The sequence below is a fragment of the Pleurodeles waltl genome, chromosome 7 (assembly GCF_031143425.1).
Source record: "Pleurodeles waltl isolate 20211129_DDA chromosome 7, aPleWal1.hap1.20221129, whole genome shotgun sequence".
In the NCBI taxonomy this organism is placed as follows: Eukaryota; Metazoa; Chordata; class Amphibia; order Caudata; family Salamandridae; genus Pleurodeles; species Pleurodeles waltl.
In genome coordinates, this window is record NC_090446.1 from 37,014,798 (window position 1) to 37,034,437 (window position 19,640).

Sequence of the window (19,640 nt, forward strand, 5' to 3'; positions counted from 1 at the left end):
AAAGTGTTTGACAATATGATGAGTTGTCCTCAAAATTCAAGAAAGCCTATTTTTTATGGAGGAGCATTTCATCTTAGCTCATCAGTTTTTTTTAAAGCATTTACTAAAAGTAAGAGTTTTTAAACATGAGTTGAGAAACATTACTGCCCCAGCTTTGATGACAATGCTGTGAGTGAACAAAAAGGCAAGTCACTTGTCATATATGCAGTGTACGTTGCCTGGATTCTTATTAAAGATGGATCAACTTTAGATGCTTTTAAATAAGATGTATGCTTTTGTTTTGTAGATTGCATATCCTGAACTGAAGTATTTTGGCTATTCTCATATGAGATAACAAACCAAAAAGATGATTGGCGAAATAATGTATTTGCCTGGGATCATACAATTTAGTCAAGCAGGAATTGATCCCAGAATTTCAAGTTTCGTGCTGTGCAATTCAGCTACCAGATTAGTATCTATTTCTGCCATAAAAAGACAATGATTTTTTGCTCAAATGCTTAGTGCTTAATTTCCCAAAGGATGTGATTAGAATTTGGTTACAGCCAGAATCCAATTTATTTTTTGCAGTTTTACATGGAAGTTTTACACAGAGTATTACAACAGATACTGAATATTATTTTTTATCAGTGTCACTGCCAATGATACATACATTCCTGCATCAGGCTCCTAAATGTCACTACTGCTTCTGAATCCTTGCATTCCCACTACCCCTGACACTACCCCTGACACTAATAGAGCGATTAGCATGTGTGACAGCTGTCTGCTCCAAGCTGCTGACACACTGTGGTACAACCTGTGCAGCGTGGAGGCAGCCTCTGGAACCTTTTGCGTGTATTCTGCTCATCTGCATGGCCTTGTAAACTATCTGCCACCGCTCCTGGCATTTCATATCCAAATGATAATTTTTCTGTGCTGATCAAGGTTTTAAATTTCGTGGCTGATGAACCATTTCTTGCATGGTAGTGCGCACTTTGGGAGAGTGTGCACTTTGGGAGCAAGTAGTGTGTGCGCCCAAGTTAGCGTACATGCTGCAGGGAATGATACTTGCATGATTCCCTGTGGCTGAGAGAGACAGTAACAAATTCATTAAGGGATCTTATAGAGTTACACACTTGACCCAATTGTCTGCTATTCACATTAGTAAATAGTAGATTAACTATTAGTATATGGAACACAGCGCCAAATCCGAGACAGGTTTGCAATTTGTATTCACCATTGGTGGCACCTTTCGCTTCATATATCTGACAGTTAGAGCTTAATTCCATGGAATAGATGTATTGGACTTGGCCGTCTCTGCAGTGTCACCCCTAAACATTTTGGCTTCACCCCTCTTATTTTTCTGAATTTGTTTGCTGGTTTCAGGACTCTGTGCACTTTACCACTACTAACAAGTTGTAAAGTGTTTGAGCTCACTCCCTCAAACATGGTAAATTTGGCTTACACCCAATTGACATATTTAATTTACTTATACGTCCCTAGTGAAGTGGTATATTATATACCCAAGACCTGTAAAATCATTGCTACTAGTGGGTCTCAGCACCTATTGTGCAAAAGAATTAGCCCATTAAAACATGTTGCACATCTGCCATTACGGCCTGAATGCAGTTTTAAACTACCAATTATCCTTGGCAAAATAACCCCATTGCAAACCTTGAACATTCCTTTTATTTCAAATATCCCACTAAGGTAGGCCCTCAATAGCCCATAGAGCAGGAAGCTTTGTAATTATAACGTTGCAGATGCACTTTTAAGTGTTATATGTCCTAGTAGTTAACCCCCCCATTTTTTTCATTGCTGTGGCCCCTACCTGTCCCATAGGATACAATTGGGTTGCCTTATTACATTTAATAAGTGCTAACTTTTGATCGGGAACATGATGTATAGATATGTCAAAGAAATTATAACTTAAAATCCTTTTTAATGACAAAGTTGGAATGCCATTTTTTGAAAGTTCTGTACTTAGAGGTTGGGTTTATTTTATCAGCAAGGTTGGACCACTTTAAACATACACTAACAACAATATACCTTGTCTGAAATTATTTAACCAACATGAAAATTCAGTCCCTAATGATCGAGAAATGTATTATGGACCATATACATAATACATGTTCAATCTTTGATTGAACTCATTTTGCATACTAAAACATAAACATTGGATGACATCGGTGAAAGATTTTATAAGCTTGTTTAGCCCACATGTGACTCAGGAATCAAAATCATTGACCACTGACCAATGAGGTACAGGGTGCCACCCTCTGTGATGATAAGTTCCCTAGAAGTGTGGCATATATGTTTTGTCCCAGAAAGCACTATTTCACAAAAATCCAAAATAAAGAAAATCTCTCCTGGAGGTTCAGATCTAGCTATCCCAACCCCTCTCCTAATTCAATTAGTGAGGCTCCCATCTTTCTGACATTGTGGGACATGGGGATGTGCCTGGGTCTTCCACTATCTGTCCTTCTCCCTTTGAGGACTAGTTTCTTTACCCAACCCCCTTCCTGTCCTGGCATCTGCAGCAGCAGATCCCTTCTCATCAGATTGTCCCTTTTTTTCAGCCCAGGCCACTTCGCACCTCATCAGAGCAGCTTGGCTCAGCCTATCAAAAGCTGCCCACTCAGAAGAGGCTGTTACAGGGCTGATTGTAGCAGTTCTAAAACTACTTTCCTGCAATAGTTATAATACATCTAACCCTGGAAAGTTGTGGGATTTGCTATAACTATAATTTTGAGACTCTGGATAATGGGTCTAGCTCACTCCTGTCAAATGTTAGACTTTATTAATGTTTAATAAAGCCTTCCCATGTTAGCCTATGAACCTAACAGCAATACCATGGGGTCAAACGAAATGGGCAGTTTTTTTCCTCTCCAGAGCATATAAAACTTCTTTTATAATGTCCCTGCTTATTAGTACGCTGCACCCTACCCTTGGGGCACCTAGAGCAGACCTTACCGACAATGTATTTGTAAAATTAAGGTCATTTTGGAATTTGGAAGAAATTTTAATATTCCAAAGGTGAATTAGAACATTGGCCCTCATTATGACATCGGAGGTGTTTTCTTAAGACAGCCGATACCAAGGGTGCCAGAAGTCCGCCATCGTATGGATACTGCCGAATTTCTGACACCCTTTTGGTGGATATCTGTCAGTTGCAATGCTGGCGGATGGTGGTGCTCTGGCATTGCTACCACCTGCGCAGCCTGACCAGTAGGACACCACCAGCAGTATTAAGACCATTAGTACAGCCTGGCAGTGTCATGCTGGCAGGGTGCTGCCGGTGGTAGCAGAGCACCGTCCTTCCTTTTCCCCGCCGAATGACCTTCTCCCTGAAACAGGTAAGGTGATCGTCCGACAGGGGAGGGGTTGGGAGGTTGGTGGGTGTTGTGTGTGAGTGTCTGCCTGTGTGTATGAATGTGTGTGTGAATGTATGAATGTGTGAATGCGACTGGGAGTGTTGTGGTGTAGCCGTGGTTTTATGCGTGTGAGTGAATGCATGTATGAATGTTGAAGTGGGTGCATGTCCGCATGTCAGTGTGTATGCATGTGAGTATGCTTATTTGAATGTTTCAGTGTATGCATGCCTGAATGCGTGTGAGTATGGATGACTGAATGCTTGTATGGATGAGATTGAGTCGATGCATGTCTGGAAGTGCAGGCGAATGGGTGGATGTGTGGTGGGTGTCTGCATGCATGTATGCAGTAAGGGAGGTGGGACAACTGTCACTGTGGGGGTGAGGTGTGGGGAGTAATGAAAGTGTATGTTCCTGTGTGTGTGTATGGCTGTGGGGGGTGTTGTGTGGTGGATCCCTGTCTGCATATGTATGAATGGATGTTGTGAGTGTGAATGCATGCATGTCTGTGGGTGTTTGCGTGTAGGGATCAGGGATTGGGGGTTTGTGTATAGATCGGGTGGGGGGTTTGTTTAGAACGGGTGTGGGGGTTTGTGTATGGATCATGGTGGGGGTTTGTGTATGGATCAGGCAGGTGGGGGGTCAGGTGCTTGCTGGGGGGTGGGGAAGTCATCTATAGGTGGTGTTGCTACCACCGCAGAAGCTATAGCAGTAGACCGGCTCATGATACCGCCGGCGGTCTCCAGGCCGGCGGTTCATACCGCCATGGCAGTATGAGTGGAGAAGTGCTGGTTGCCAGCGGCAAACCCGCCACACTCATAATGTTGCTGAATACACCGCCAGCCTGTTGGCAGTGAAACTGCCACATTAACCCTGGTGGTCTTCTGACCCCCATACTCTTATTTCAGAGGCAGGGCCAGCTTTTAAAATGACACCAACCACCACAGCAGTGCACACTTAACTGCATTAAGGCCATTGGAATACCTAAACCATCCTACCCTATTATACACTAGGGACTTACAGTAGGGTGTCTTTGCCAATTATAATTTTGCCTAATTACCATATACCATTTAAATAGAGCCCTGTCCTGGGCCTGTAGGAATTTTTCACATTCTCACTGCTTTTGATATTATTATTTACATATATATTGTAATTATTTTAGCTACTTGTGAATGGTTTTGTTTTCATGTCAGGTTTAGGTAATTTTTTGTATTTGCGTCTTTTAGTGTCTGGGGTAGGGATTGATCCAGTAGTTTAGGCCCATGTAGCTCCACATTTTCATTTGTCCCCTGCCACCCTCTTCCTCATCTGCTTGATAACTATTTTGTATGTATGAGATAGTTGGTTAATGTGATCTTTTTGCAACTTTTGCAGGGTTAATTTTCACTTCAGAATGTTTGTGAAGGGTAATTTTTTAAGTTTCTTAACTTTTCTGACATAGGTGCTTTATGAGTGATGTATAAAGAGAAGGTCCACAGGCACCTGTGGAAACCTACCAAACCTCCGCATTTTTGAAACCTAGACATCTGGGAGAATCCAAGATGGAATGACTTGTGGGGCTCTCACCAGGTTCTGTTACCCAGAATCCTTGCAAACCTCAAAATTTGGCCAAAAAAACACTTTTTCCTCACATTTCAGTGACAGAAAGTTCTGGAATCTGAGAGGTGCCACAAATGTCCTTTCACCCAGCATTCCCCCTAGTCTCCCAATAAAAATGGTGCCTCACTTGTGTGGGCAGGCCTAGTGCCTGTGACAGGACATGCCCTGTGTGACTCACATGAATCCCCCAGGGTTTTCTTACCCAGAATACACAGCAAACCTCAAATTTAGCTAAAAAATTCACATTTTTCCCACATTTCTGTGTGGGATCACTGCACCGGGATGAATTTCCTACCACCCAACATTCCCCTCAGTCTTCCGGTAAAAATGATACATCTCTTGTGTAGGTGGGCCAAGTGTCTGTGACAGAGAAGAGCCAAAAACATGTGGAAATGGAGGGGGAACCAAAGTGAGTCCAAAAGGGCAGTTTGAAAAAAAATGTTTTTAGGCTGACAAGTGGGGCAGAATTTAAATCGGTATAGATGAGACAATGCTGGGTGGTAGGAATTTTGTAGATTCCTGCATATTCCGGAAGGTTTTCAGATGTGTCTAGTTCTTGTGGATTTTTCTACATGGCAGCCTACCAAAGTCCAAAAAGTGAAGCCCTCACCATTCCAAGTGGGACAATTTTGAGAGTTAGCCAAGCTCTCATGGCCAAAATGTAAAACCAAAACCCAAAATAATCAAATGTCCTTTTGCTTGCCATGGGATAAGATGTTTTAGTGTGCGGGGGGAGAGGTCAAAGACTGTTACCCCCTTCAGTTGGGGCAGGGACATAACCATGGGCCATCTGAGCTACAGTGGAGGGAGGAGTGGTCACTTATACCTGAATGGGCTCTCCCTGCCCTTACACAATGCAGTCTCCAACCCCCTGGTGCGAGTCTGGAGCCAGACCTGGGCAAGGCAGGATCTTGTGAACAATAGAGACTTTCTTTTGAAGTTTGCCTACTTCAAAGGCAGAAAGGGGTATAAGTAGTGGACTCAAAACCGCTGATTTTTAGATTATTTCTTTAATCAAGAGGAACCTCTGCCCAGGAGAAGAGCTGAAGAGCTGTAGGAGGAGTGTTACCCCTTTGCCTGTGACTGTGCTTTGCCGGGTTGGCCTGCAGTTGCTGCTCCTGCCTGAGAGAGGACAAAGACTGGACTTTGCTGTATATTCCTTCTTGTGAGGAATCTCCAAGGGCCTGGACTGAGCTTGCTTCCTGTTTTGAAGTCTCAGGGCCATCAAAGACTTCCTCTGCTAGCACCAGGATTCTTTGCTGAGACTCCAGCCCTGCCAAGTGGTGCCCATCCAGTCACTGGGCCTTTGAAAGGTGAAGCTGGTAGAATAAGTACTGAAATCCATACACAGGGCACTGTGCGGGGAAAATGTCGATGCACCACCTGCAATGTGGCTGAAAAATGACACGCCACATGCTTCGCAGATATAGGGGGTTATTACAACTTTGGAGGAGGTGTTAATCCGTCCCAAAAGTGACGGTAAAGTGACGGATATACCACCAGCCGTATTATGAGTTCCATAGGATATAATGGACTCGTAATACGGCTGGTGGTATATCCGTCACTTTACTGTCACTTTTGGGACGGATTAACACCTCCTCCAAAGTTGTAATAACCCCCATAATCTGCATCACAGCTGGAAGATCGACACATCGCAGCTGAAGAAACAAAGCTATACTCGCTTGCGGCTAATGATAATAATGCAAACCCCAAGCAATGCGGTTTTCCAACTCCGTGTGTCCGGATTTCTCACTCATCGCTGGGCATCAAAAATCATAGCAAGCCTGTTTGGATCTGAGGTGTCCGTTTGGAAATCGATGCATTGCGCTCTCGCAGGAAAGAAAAATGATGCATTGCTGACTCGACCAGAGAAGAAATGACGCACGACCTCACTTGTGAGTAAGGAATCAACGAATCTCTGACTTTTCTGACACACTCTCACCCGTGCGGCTTTATTTTTTACGCAAACCAGGTACTTTGTGTTCCAACAACATTTCCATTGTGAAACTCAGAACCCAATAACTAACAAATTAACACAGTATGAGTAGGGAGAATTTACAGAGTTTCACTTTGCCAAATTCCTTAAAGTTACATAAAAACTCCACAAGATTCCACATAATTTTGCAAATGTGCAAAAAATATGCAGCTCGCATGGCTCACACTGCAGTTTAAAAAATCACCATGAAAGGCACTATCTATTGTGCAAGAACGTGCTAGCATTCATGTAGATTTTGCTGCTACTCTAGTAGAAGATCAGCTCAAGCTGTGCTAAATCACCTCAAATTACATCCTTCTCACCACAACTGTTCTAGACCTCCAGCATTAGAAAATCACAATAGGAGATGACAATTCTTGATCGCCAGCTTACATTTTCTGGAGACACTTGGGAGAAAAACTCTTACAATAGGCGATTGGTGGAACTTGGCCAGAACTCTGTTTTAAAGAGTAACACTGAGTGACCAATAATCTGCCAATTCTGCCTACCACAGGTAGTAGGGGAAGACAACCAGTCCGAGTCAGAGTCTGTTTGTCAGTATGTTTCCAAAGGATGGGGGCACTTAACAAGTGCATTTTCTTTTATTCTTTAGGGGGAGGACTACCTCGTAATCCTGAATTTGAAGAGAAGGACATGGATGATAATGATGCAGTTTGTGCCAGTGATGCCTCTTTACTTCATTTTTTAGAGGCTACAATCTTGTTTTTAGAAAAATGTGAACTGCCTTCCTTAGATATCTGTGGGTAATCCCTTGCGAGAGGACGTAGATAAGATAAAAATGTATCAAAAAAAGACATAATGAGGTGGTTTATGACATCCTGCATTCACAGCACGGATGGTGTTACAGCAGAATGAATGACCACCCTTACAGTGACTTATACTCACTGGCTGTCTCCTGCTCAGCATGCCTTTCTAGGGAACCCTGTTCCACAGGGGAATCAGAATCATTAAGCTCGAGATTCAAGGAGTTTTTGACATAGAAAATGTTTCACGGTTGCTCTTTTCTGTGCCTTCCAAAATATGCCTTGTAAGCATAACTCTCAATAACAAAGAATAACCAGCAGTGTAAATAAGAATAGTAAATAAATCAAATTCACAAGTTACAAGTGTAAATTTTAATATATTAGCATTGCTTTCTCTTTAAAAAAAAATATTATTAGGTGAAGGAACTCAATAAAAATATATATATATTTACATAGTCCCCAGTCCTAACATTTAACACTAAGTAGGGAAAAATAGATGACTTCTTCTCCATATGTGGAAATAGCCTGAGAGAAGGCAAAGGGAGCAATGTTGTTAATTCCCTAAGAATGGTGCAGCAATAAATAAGAAAATACTTTTTTTTAAGCAACCCCGTGCAATACTTCACAAAGTAACCCTCTTGCCATCTGAGGGGAATCTCCGAGCCCGTGAGGAGAACAAACACAAGTGCTGTTGTTGCCACGCATATGAGTTGCCTGAGAGCAGCTGAGTGAATGCCTTCGGAGAATAAATATCAAATTAAGGCCACAAATCATAAACAGTTAAAGAATATTATCACAGTGCAAGCATATCACAACTACTAATCATTAAATGGTCTCAAAAATAAATGTGCAATTTTTATCTCTACTAGAACAGCAAAGGAGAGGGCGTTTACCCTGTAAAATATTTATACTCTGCTGCACTTACTGATTGGTGAATGTTTTTGAGGTCACTACAACTCTGCACCACTAACCTTAGTAGGAAGCTTAACCTTCATTTTACATGTTTGAAACAACTGTATCTGGGTGCTACAGCAATGAAATAGTGTCTGCTCTTATAATATAATCCTTCCTCCACTGCTTCTCAGACATCACCTCGACATTCTGAATTATGTTCCCTAGGCAAATTCAATATCCAACAAAACCCCAGTCACAACTAGAGATTTTCTATTCCACTCAGAAATGCCAAACCTCCTCCAAATGTTTTCCCAACACACAACCTTAAATGGGCACTGTCAACATATTCTTCACCTCCACAGGATTTATCACAGTGACAGGAAACAATATGGAGTGATTCATGTGCCAGTCTTTTCAATGTATTATTCTCACTGCTCAATCAATGCCAAAACCTTCAAACCACAAAGACCCTGTGCAGGCATTGCAAGAAAGACACTCTCACAAATAGTTTTAGAGTCCAAAGCAAGCAACCATTTCATTGTGTTATAAGGTTTTACTGTTGCATTTTTGTTGCTTTTGGCACCTATGGAAATATGTATTAATAGTTCATGCAAACAGTATTGGAGGGAATTTGTTGGGTTGCATTGCATGACTGGTAGAGAGCTGAACAGTACCCCATCTAATAAGTAATGACACTAGTCAGCTCCCTCCATGTCCTGGCTCACTTGTAGCTGCATAGCACTAGCGCATCTACCTTTGCATCACGGTGCACGGGAGCCTGCATTATGGGGAGAATTGTTTTTGTGCAGGAGGGGGTGCCTTCCTGCACAAAAATATTACTTAATGGCATCCTCCTTTATGTTGTCTCCTTGTTATCCCTGGGTCAGGTCGAAGCACCATTCTGATGCAAAGTCAGGTTTACACATGTTTTGCCGCTTGGGTGTGTGACAAAACACATGCATGGATGCACAGAAACTCCCATGCACCATCCATGTAATGCTTACCTGTTGCAAGGAAACACAAGGTAGCTCTATGCATTGTGCTGAATTAGTTTATATTTACTAAATCAAGCAAAGCCATGCACATAAACTTTGTGGGGTTTTGTAAATGCAACATCGCAATTTTCATTGGGATTGCACCATAAAAGTAAAGAAACTGACACAAAATCAAAGTAAATCTGGGTCCATATCACTCACAAGGCCTCAAGCAATTGGCAAAACTGAAATAAGACTCTCTGATTCTAGAAAGGCGTGAAGGAAATAATGCAACAAAAAGTTCTTTAAAAGACTACTGAGGAAAACTATCTTGTTTTCCTCATGTTTCCCTTTCAATGTCACTGCAAAAAATATAATAGGACCTTAAATAAAATAAATTGACTTGATTACAATACTAGTATTTCTGCATCAACCTCTCTACATTTTGAGCAACTGAGAGCTCCCTTTTACCTCTCAAATCAAATCACTAAAACCAACTTCCAGACCGAATCCCAGGTTGAATAAGAACTTCAGGGTCCGCTCATCATCACCAACTTGCACTGGACTGTTGTGCTTTAACCCACTTACTAACAATAGTAGCACATAACTCATCAAAGTAGGAGACACTGATATCCCTGTAACAGGCTAATGGACCCTGTGCAAGTACCCAAGACAAAAAACAATGGTAAAGAATTGGGGACTAGACCTAAAAAAAAAACCTGCATCAAACTCAAATCTATCACCTAGAGATCATTGTTGAAGGCTCATCCTTAGACCCCATGTCTGTTGTCTTCAAGGAAACCAATGTTTTCTAAGATCACTAAATAGGATTCTGTTAATTTAGTGGTATGCTATCTGCCTTCGGCACCATTTGGATCAACCTCAAGACCAATGTTAATATGCATTAAGGTACCATAGGCCAGATGTAGGTATGTTTGGGTTTGCAACTCGCAAATTGCGAGTCTGAGTGACTCGCAATTTGTGAGTCGCTATCCCATATGCAGGATGGTGTCCCTGACACCATCTAAGAATCGCGAGGGGGTCGCAAAGACCCACTTCATTAATATTATTGAGGTGGGTCGCAATTTGTGACCCCCTTGCGATTCTCTGCACTCACAGGGAGGTGGCCTGCTTGAGACAGCACACCACCATGTCTGTGACTGCTTTTTAATAAAGCAGTTTTTATTTTGTATTGCAGCCCGTTTTCCTTAAAGGAAAACGAGTTGCAATACACCCGAGAAAATGAAACTTTTTTGTTTAATTTTTCAGAGCCATTCACAAAGGGGAAGGGGTCCCATGTAATGGGTGCTAACTGCGAATTGCTTTGCGACCACGGTCACAAAGCAATTCTGCATTCCGATGCGAATCGCAAATAGGAAGGGGAACACACCTTCCTATTTGCGAGTCACATTCCCATTTTGCGAGTCGGTAACCAGGTTACCGACTGGCAAAATGGGAATGAGCATCACGATGTGCGTTTTGCATGGCGCAAACAGCGAATTTCGCTGTTTACACCATGCAAAACGCTTTGTACATCTGGCCCCATGTTCCTTCCACTGGAACTCCTATTTACCTACAATGCTGCACAACACCCCACCTTACTTGAGAGACTGATTGACCTTGGAATTCAAGACATCTTCTAGGACTTCATCTTATTGGACCAAATGAGGCCACATAAACACACACAAACACAGTTCCTCGTATTCACTTCAATAAGTACATAAGTCCTCTAGCAAACCTAATGAAAACTGTCAGTTCACAAAGTGAAGCTCATAGGCAATGTTGTCATCAGTTATGTAATTTCAGATATTGCAGTGATGTTAATAATGATGTTATAGAACATGTCATGAATGATGCAGTATGAGAGGATTTAGCAGTGCATGCAAGGCGAACGAGTTATTGTTACTTTAAGGCGCAAGTTATAGCTATTTGAGATAATTATGACTTCTGCTTTTCAGTGATTTTGTTAATTTATAATGTATGTTTTAATTTACAGTTTCACCTAATTACAATACCACCTTTGTTTTTTCAGTGAATTTCTAAGATATTTATAATATATCATTACAATTCCTAACTATAATGTTACTTGCAGGTCAAGTAAGGTCTTCTGCATTAGGTCAGATAGACAGTCCTTCTTCTGTAGTATCTTCTAAGTCCAGAGTGTACTGGAGAGTGGGCCAGAAGATCCCCTTTCCATACCTAGTGCCCAATTTGAAGTGGAAGAAACTTCTCAAGTCTGTATGGATGTATCTTCAAATTCCTGCCACTCTCCGCTGGTCTATGTCTGTCTGTAGGTACAGCAGTCTTGTGCGTGAGTTGGCCTTGCACCTTTGAATTACAAGTGTGGTAGGTAACGGCTCCACACCATATCAAGACAGGACGGTCCATCCTGTCAACACCATCACTCTCTATTGTGAATTTGTGTGCTGTGTACTGTTAACTGCCAACTACACATAGGCATGCGATCCAAGAATAGCATTGCGATGCGCGTTTTGCATGGCGCAAGCAGTGAATTTCGCTGTTTGCACCATGCAAAACGAATTGTACATCTGGCCCCATGTTCCTTCCACTGGAACTTCTATTTACCTGCAATGCTGCACAACACCCGACCTACTTGAGAGACTGATTGACCTTGGATTTCAAGACATCTTCTAGAACTTCATCTTATTGTACCAAACGATGCCACATAAACACACACAAACACAGTTCCTCGTATTCACTTCAATAAGTACACAAGCCCTCTAGCAAACCTAATGAAAACTGTCAGTTCACAAAGTGAAGTTCATATGCAATGTTGTCATCAATTATTTAATTTCAGATATTTCAGTGATGTTAATAATGATGTTATAGAACATGTCATGAGTGAAGCAGTATGGGAGGATTTAGCATTGCATGTAAGCCGAATGAGTTATTGTTACTTTAAGCACAAGGTATCGATATTTGAGATAATTATAACTTGTGCTTTTCAGTGATTTTGTTAATTTATAATGGTATGTTTTAATTTACAGTTTCACCTAATTATAATACCACGTTTGTTTTTTCAGTGAATTTCTAAGGTATTTATAATATATAATTACAATTCCTAACTACTGTATAATGTTACTTGCAGGTCGAGGAAGGTCTGGTGCCTCAGGTCAGATAGACAGCCCTTCTCCTGTAGTATCCTCTAGGTCCAGAGTGTACTGGAGAGTGGGCCAGAAGATCCCCTTTCCATACCTAGTGCCCAATTTGAAGTGGAAGAAACCTCTCAAGTCTGTATGGATTTATTTTCAATTTCCTGCCACTTTCCGCTGGTTAATGTCTGTCTGCAGGTACAGCAGTCTTGTGCGTGAGTTGGGCTTGCACCTTTGAATTACAAGTGTAGTACGTAACGACTCCACACCATATGAAGACAGGATGGACCATCCTGCCAACACCTTGAATCGCTATTGTGAATTTTGTGCTGTGTACTGTCAACTGCCAACTATACCTAGGCATTTGATCCAAGAGTAGAGACTGCAGGCATCAGATGATTACAAGAAAAATGCCAGCTTTCTAAAAGTGGCATTTTCATAATTGATACTTAAATCCCAACTTTACCATTAAACCGTGTTTTAAAATCACAATTCCTCAGACACCAAATGCGACATTTCAAAAAACTCCCAAACAAAAGTTATCATTTATTAAATGTAATAAGGTAACCCAATGTTCGGTGTCAGTGAGGTAGCCCTTGAAATAGTCAAAATCCAATTTGAGAGTTTTTCACTACCTGACCATGTAAAACTAAAGGGTATATGTCCCACTTTTTAAATACAACACACCCCGATAAGGGCTGACTAGTGACTTATATGTATTAAGAAGGTATTGCAAAAGGTTTAATTCGCCAGCAGAAATGGCATTTTAGAACTGCAAAAACAGGCCTGAAACATATTTTATAGGGCTACTTAAGTGGGTCACCCAAAAGTAGCATTCATTTTACAGGCCCTAGGTAACTGTAATACCACTTTACTAGGGACTTATAAGTTAAGTAAATATGCCGAATGGGTATAAACCAATGTTATAATGTTTAAAGAAGAAAGCACAATCACTTTAGCACCAATTAGCAGTGGTAACATGTGCAAAGTCCTAACGCCAATAAAAGCAAAATCAGCAAAACAGGAAGAGTGAAGGTGATAAACTACGACAAGGATGTAAGGTCTACCTTCACTTTCTTTAATCCTGTTGCAAGAAGCTCCATGAGGGTTGGAGACATTTAAATCTACGCTTATTGTAAATATACACTCAGAAGTGGAGAATACGCGTAGGCCTAGGTATTGTGATAAAAATACACATCAGTAAATCTTCATGTGTACCTTGTTTCTTGTGACAGACAGCACGGGGCACCTCCATAATAATACGCCTTACCCTCATCGTGCTTACATGTCCTTTTTAAAATACTTCTGACCTACAGTAGCTCACAGTTAATCTGGTTACTGTTGGGTCTGCAAGGCTGGTAAAGGTTTGACCCTAAACTCTCCAATTCATTGATAGCATCCCCACATTAATTGAGGAAATAAGTGCTTTCTTGGTGATATAAAATCTAGGGGAATCTGATGGGTTGCATTTTGACCCCTCTGATGCAATGACTAAGTTCGTGTACCAACATTAAATCAGATAGGAGTTTAGATCACAGTCCTAACACAAGCCCACTGTACAACCTGGCGCACACCATACTGTCCGGTAACTATCAGTCCCGCTAGATAAGGTTGGAAATTCATTGGCAATCTAGATACAATTTATTTTAAGAATAATCAAAGATAGCACTAAGTAACAGGGATATGTTTTCTAAAATGTTTATATGAAAATCCTCACTCTAGTACATAAAATATACTCTGTAACCACAGAGGATGCAAAAATAAAAGCATGTGATGGTCAACGAAAACAAAATAAATGTTTCTAACATTGTTCTTGAGATTCTGACATCATGACATGCTATAGCTGTTTTTAAAGACTATTCTAAACCTTAGAATTAGCATCAACTAGAAAGCTTTCCTCTCTAATTTAGGTTTGTGTAAATTGCACAACATACCTTTGAAAGGCTCACTTCAGCTTAGCTGTGCTAAAGAAGTGAAATCTAAGCTGCTAGTGATGCTTACCTTCAGCACTATTTCTGGAAGCAACTCTTGAGCCTTGCGGACTCTGCAATCTGGTGTGACCTCAGGCAATGTTTCTTAAGCAAAGATCAATTGTCAAATCCTAGGGTTTATATACAATTTGACCAGTGATTTTATCTGTTCTAAAACAAAACATGATTTGAAGACAGTAAAGCTTCCCTAACATTAAACTATCATGTCACAAACTGCATAAGCTCCATCCACATGTTGATATTGAGCCTCCATCTTTGTAAACAATAAACTTACACTATAAGGGGTCATCTTGTAATGGTTGCGGGTGTAAATATAAACAATAGCATGCCAGCCTCCAGGGTTGTCAGCCATAATAATATCTGCATTTTTCCATGTGCTCAAGGATAGAGATAAAGAAATGGCTGACTTCAGTCAAGGAATGAAAACAGACTGCGAAATGAGAGCTGTTACATTGTTTACAACATGTGTCTTGACCTATTGTCTTAATTCATCAAGGTTGAATAATTGGTCTTAGGAACATGATAGTGATGGCCCATAAAAGATGAGTGTGAACAAATATTAGAGCCTGCATACCTGGACCAAACTGGCAAGCTAAACAGTACTGTAAGGGTTGGAGCAGGACATCTAGTCACTCACACTAGGAGTTTTTGTAGTTACAGCCAAGGTGCAAGTACACTCAGTCAGAATAACTAACCTCCTCTCTTATGCAGCTGCTTGTACTGAATGAAGTCACAATTGAACCAGTGCATAGCACAAACCTGGAGATTATTGTTTTAATATACACATATAAGGAATAACTATAAATCAGCAAGGGGAGCAGAAGGTGTAGATTGAACAATGCTTCAACATTCATGTACAAATGTTACTATGAATGTAACATATGTAAATATATAGTTTTTGTTTCTACCTCATTGCTTTAAAAGTACATTCATACATCATGAGTATACACATACATACAGATTTTCAGGTGAACACTATCAGTTGGAAAAAAAAAAACAGATGCATAGAGATTCTGGGAAAGCACAGAAAGTGTCATAGAGATTGAAAAGGAAACTAGATGAAGCAGCTTTGGCACAATAACATTTATGAAGAGAAAATGGGCAATACACATTAACAGTGGTATTTCTATTGTTATTATTTGGTATATAATATATATATATATATATATATATATATATATATATATATATATATATATATATATATATATATATATTATTTATAAAGTAATAAACTGAACAAAAATCAAATTATATGTAGGAAGCAGAGAATGAACTTAACAAACATTGTTGAAATTGGAAGAGGTGTGTGTTGCATTTTTAGAAGAAAGTGTATCAAAATAATACCACACTTGAGCCAAATAATAAAATGGTAAAAAACTGTAGACACAGGTTGCCTTTATGTTAGCTCATATGTTTATAGATAACCTAATATTTAGTTGTGTACCCTTGTAAATACCCTAAGACTTTTACCAGTAGAAAACACAGAAGATCCAATGTGTGTGCTACATTGTTTAAACTAATATACATTTGTGTCATTTACATGTTTGTATTAGTTCTTTTTTTTTTTAACAGTTTAAAGCTTATGGAAACTTTAAGCCATGTCAAGATCGAAGATTATGAAAATATTGTATTGCTAACTAACAAAACTCAGTATTCAAAATCAAAACAATCTATTGGTGCAAAATAATAATCATGCAAACAAGATTGCACAGAGCATGGGTCTGGTCCAGTATTGTTTTGCGGCCACTCTTTGCAAAAAGGTGTTTTTTTGTTACATATAAAACATTGCCCTGACAGACTAATGCAGTGAATGTGTTCATCTTCCAGGCTCTATAATGTATTCTTTATTTTTCTCAGAGCATTTTTAATTTCTGTGTTTTTCAGGCTATATATGATGGGGTTACACAGTGGAGTAAGAGCAATATAAGATAAAGAGGAAATTTTGGTCTCTCTCATTGAATATGTTGATGTGGGTCGCAAGTAGGTACCAAAGAGAGAACCGAAAAATATAACAACTACTGTGATGTGGGATGCACATGTTGAGAAGGCCTTGCGCCTCCCACCTTTAGATTTAATTTTGAGTATGGATGAGGCAATGTTGATGTAAGAAACAATGATTAAATTAAAACAAAAGAGTGCTACTATAGCACCCATAACATAGGTAAGTGTCTCTATACTGTTAGTATTGCTGCAGGAAATCTTTACAAGAGCTGTGATGTCACAGAAAAAGTGGTTGATTGTGTGGGATTCACAGAAGGAGAGCTGAGACAGTAATACAGCATGTGGTATTGGTACCATGAAGCTTACCACCCAGGCTCCTACAGCCAATCGGAAGCAAATAGCTTTATTCATGACAACCATATATCGTAAGGGATTACAGATGGCAACGTATCGATCAAGAGCCATTACTGAGAGAAGAATATATTCTACAACCACCACGAACATGAAAAAGTACACCTGTAGAAGACAAGCAATAAAAGAAACCTGTGTACCATCCATAAAGAAGTGAGCCAGCATGTTTGGGAAAATGACCGAGGTGTAACAGATATCATTAAAGGATAGATTTGTGAGAAAGAAATACATTGGTGTGTGTAGATGTGAGTTGAGATATACGGTTGCCATAATCAAAAGGTTTCCCACAAGAGTTAGGAGATATATCACTGAAAATGCAGCACAAAGGGGAACTTGTATTTGTGGAAGATCAGAAAATCCCACAATCAGGAACTCCCTTAGCGAGGTCTGATTTTCTTCTTTCATTTGCCAAACGAGGAAGGGAACACTGAGTTTCTAGACAGGCTGAAAACAAACACAAATAAAGTCAATGCATTACTTATGATATGGAAGCTGAGGACAGATGTGTTTTCATAAATATCTCCTTGAACACTCAAAAACATTTTTTCATGTAATATTTCTTTATCTGTTTTAGAGCTTCCATCTAAACCTTGTTAATATGTGTAGGAAAGTATGTTATTAATTAGGGTGGATGTGAATATACCTCTGTTAGACCTGTCAGCCTTAGGGTGGTTTTCCCTCATCCTCCTCTATTTTTCTGACCTGAATTCTCTTTATATTAGGGCTCTGTGCATGTTACAGATGCTAGACAGTGCTAAAGTGCTTGAGCTCTCTCCACGAACCATGGTAATATTGGTTTATCTCCAATTGGCATATTCAATTTACTTATAAGTTCATAGTAAAGTGAACTATATATACCCGTGGCCGGTAAATTAAATTCTTCTAGTGGATCTGAAGCTCTGATTGTGTCACCCACTTAAGTATCCTTTAAACATATCTCGTCCTGCTATTGAAGAGCTTTGTGCGCTCTTTTAAACTGCTGTTTCAACCTGGCAAAATACACTGTTTGCCAGACCCAGACCTTCATTCTTAATTCATGTACATCACCCCTAGTGTAGGCCATAGACACTCCAGAAAGCAGGGTACAAATTATTTAAGAAAGTAAGAGAAGTACTTTTTTGTTTCAAATGACCTGGTAGTGAAAAACCCTGAATCTAACTGTTTACTAATGCAAGGCCTATCTCTTCGATGTGATGACATTGAAGTTGCCTTATTACATCTTATGAGTGTAATTTCCAAATGAGAAGAGATGATTCATTCAGGTTTGGTGTCTCTGACATCACAGTTTAATATCCCAAGTCATAGGAAAGTTGGATTTCAAATTGGCAAGTCTAAAAATGGCACTTTTAGAAAGCTGGCATTTTACTGACGTTTGGTGTCTGCAAACTGTCTATGGTCACATGACTGGGAGAAGTTGGCAGTTAGGCTTTGAGTATCCCTCCTAGACTTCCTTACACAATAGGACCTTAGGTGTGACTTGATGGGTCTTCTAGGGCAGATTGGAATGCAGGTGCTGGACACTTACACCTAAATAGGCTGTGCCCTGTCCACACATAAAGGGTGTAACGACCCGGTTTTGCCACTCTATCCTGCTTTGATGCAGGATAGGGGAGTTAAGGAATTTTTTGGACTTCAAAGCCACTGTCTAGAAGTTTCTTCCACCTTCCAGAAACCAGGGCTCCAATGTATACATACTGGACCTCAGGTACCACCACTTCTGTGCACTTCTGGACCGGTGGATAGTCAGGCAGGAAAAAGGACTGCTTTGCTGATGAAGGACTGCCACTCTGCTGGACTTCTGCTTTGTTGTACTGATCTGCTGTCCTCCTGTATTTCTTGAACCCAGTACCAAAATTGACTCCAAGGGCTAGTTGGCTTGCCTCTTGATCTGAAGTATCAGGGACAAAAAAAACTTCCAACCACCCTCCTATTTCACCTCGTCTCTGCCATCTGTGAGTCTACCCTGCCAAGTGGAGCCAGTCTAGTTCTAAACTCTTGGAAGTGGACCTAAGGTACTTGCTACTGCTGAGCAACGCACCCTGAGCAGAACTGATGCATCTCCTCAGCTGAGCGTCGCATCCCCAAACAGACCAATGCCTTGCCACTGCTGCATGGATTTGAATATTCTCAAAAAGGCTCCCATTGCTGCCCTATCCCACATCTTGGATCTAGCACATCGTCTTCAGAACCCCAGCTGAGCAACACTTCCCAGAGCAGGTCGTAACATCCCTCGTCAACGTCAGCCTCAACAACAATGCTAAACCTCTGCATCACAGCTTCAATGTTCTTCAGAATCGACACATAACCTCGACTGCTTAGCGAATCCCCAACAACGGTCTTCAAGTCAGAAGCCCCACCAAAGGGATACTCAATATCAATGTAGCAGACTGTGCACTGCAGCCTCACCGCATCTCAGAACCAATGCATTCTCTTGGCTGCACAATGCATCCTTGATGCGTCCTCGACACTGATCTACACAATGTTCCCAACCAGGATTTAAGGTACACTTTTCACAGAGCCTAACTGGGACCCTGTATCTGGCTCTTGCTCCATTGTGGTTGGCCTGAACTTGAGAGTTTGTCCTGGTTCAGTGTGACCGGGTAGGCCCTACTGCGCTTTGTGATTTTT

General features: G+C 40.6%; 1 protein-coding gene across 1 annotated transcript; it reads right to left on the reverse strand.

Moving 5' to 3' along the window:
- Positions 1–16,490: 16,490 nt before the first annotated feature.
- Positions 16,491–17,066, reverse strand: LOC138246768 (olfactory receptor 5V1-like). The gene has a single exon (XM_069201529.1). The coding sequence runs from the start codon at positions 17,064–17,066 to the stop codon at positions 16,491–16,493; it is 576 nt and encodes a 191-aa protein (XP_069057630.1).
- Between the last annotated feature and the right edge of the window lie 2,574 nt (positions 17,067–19,640).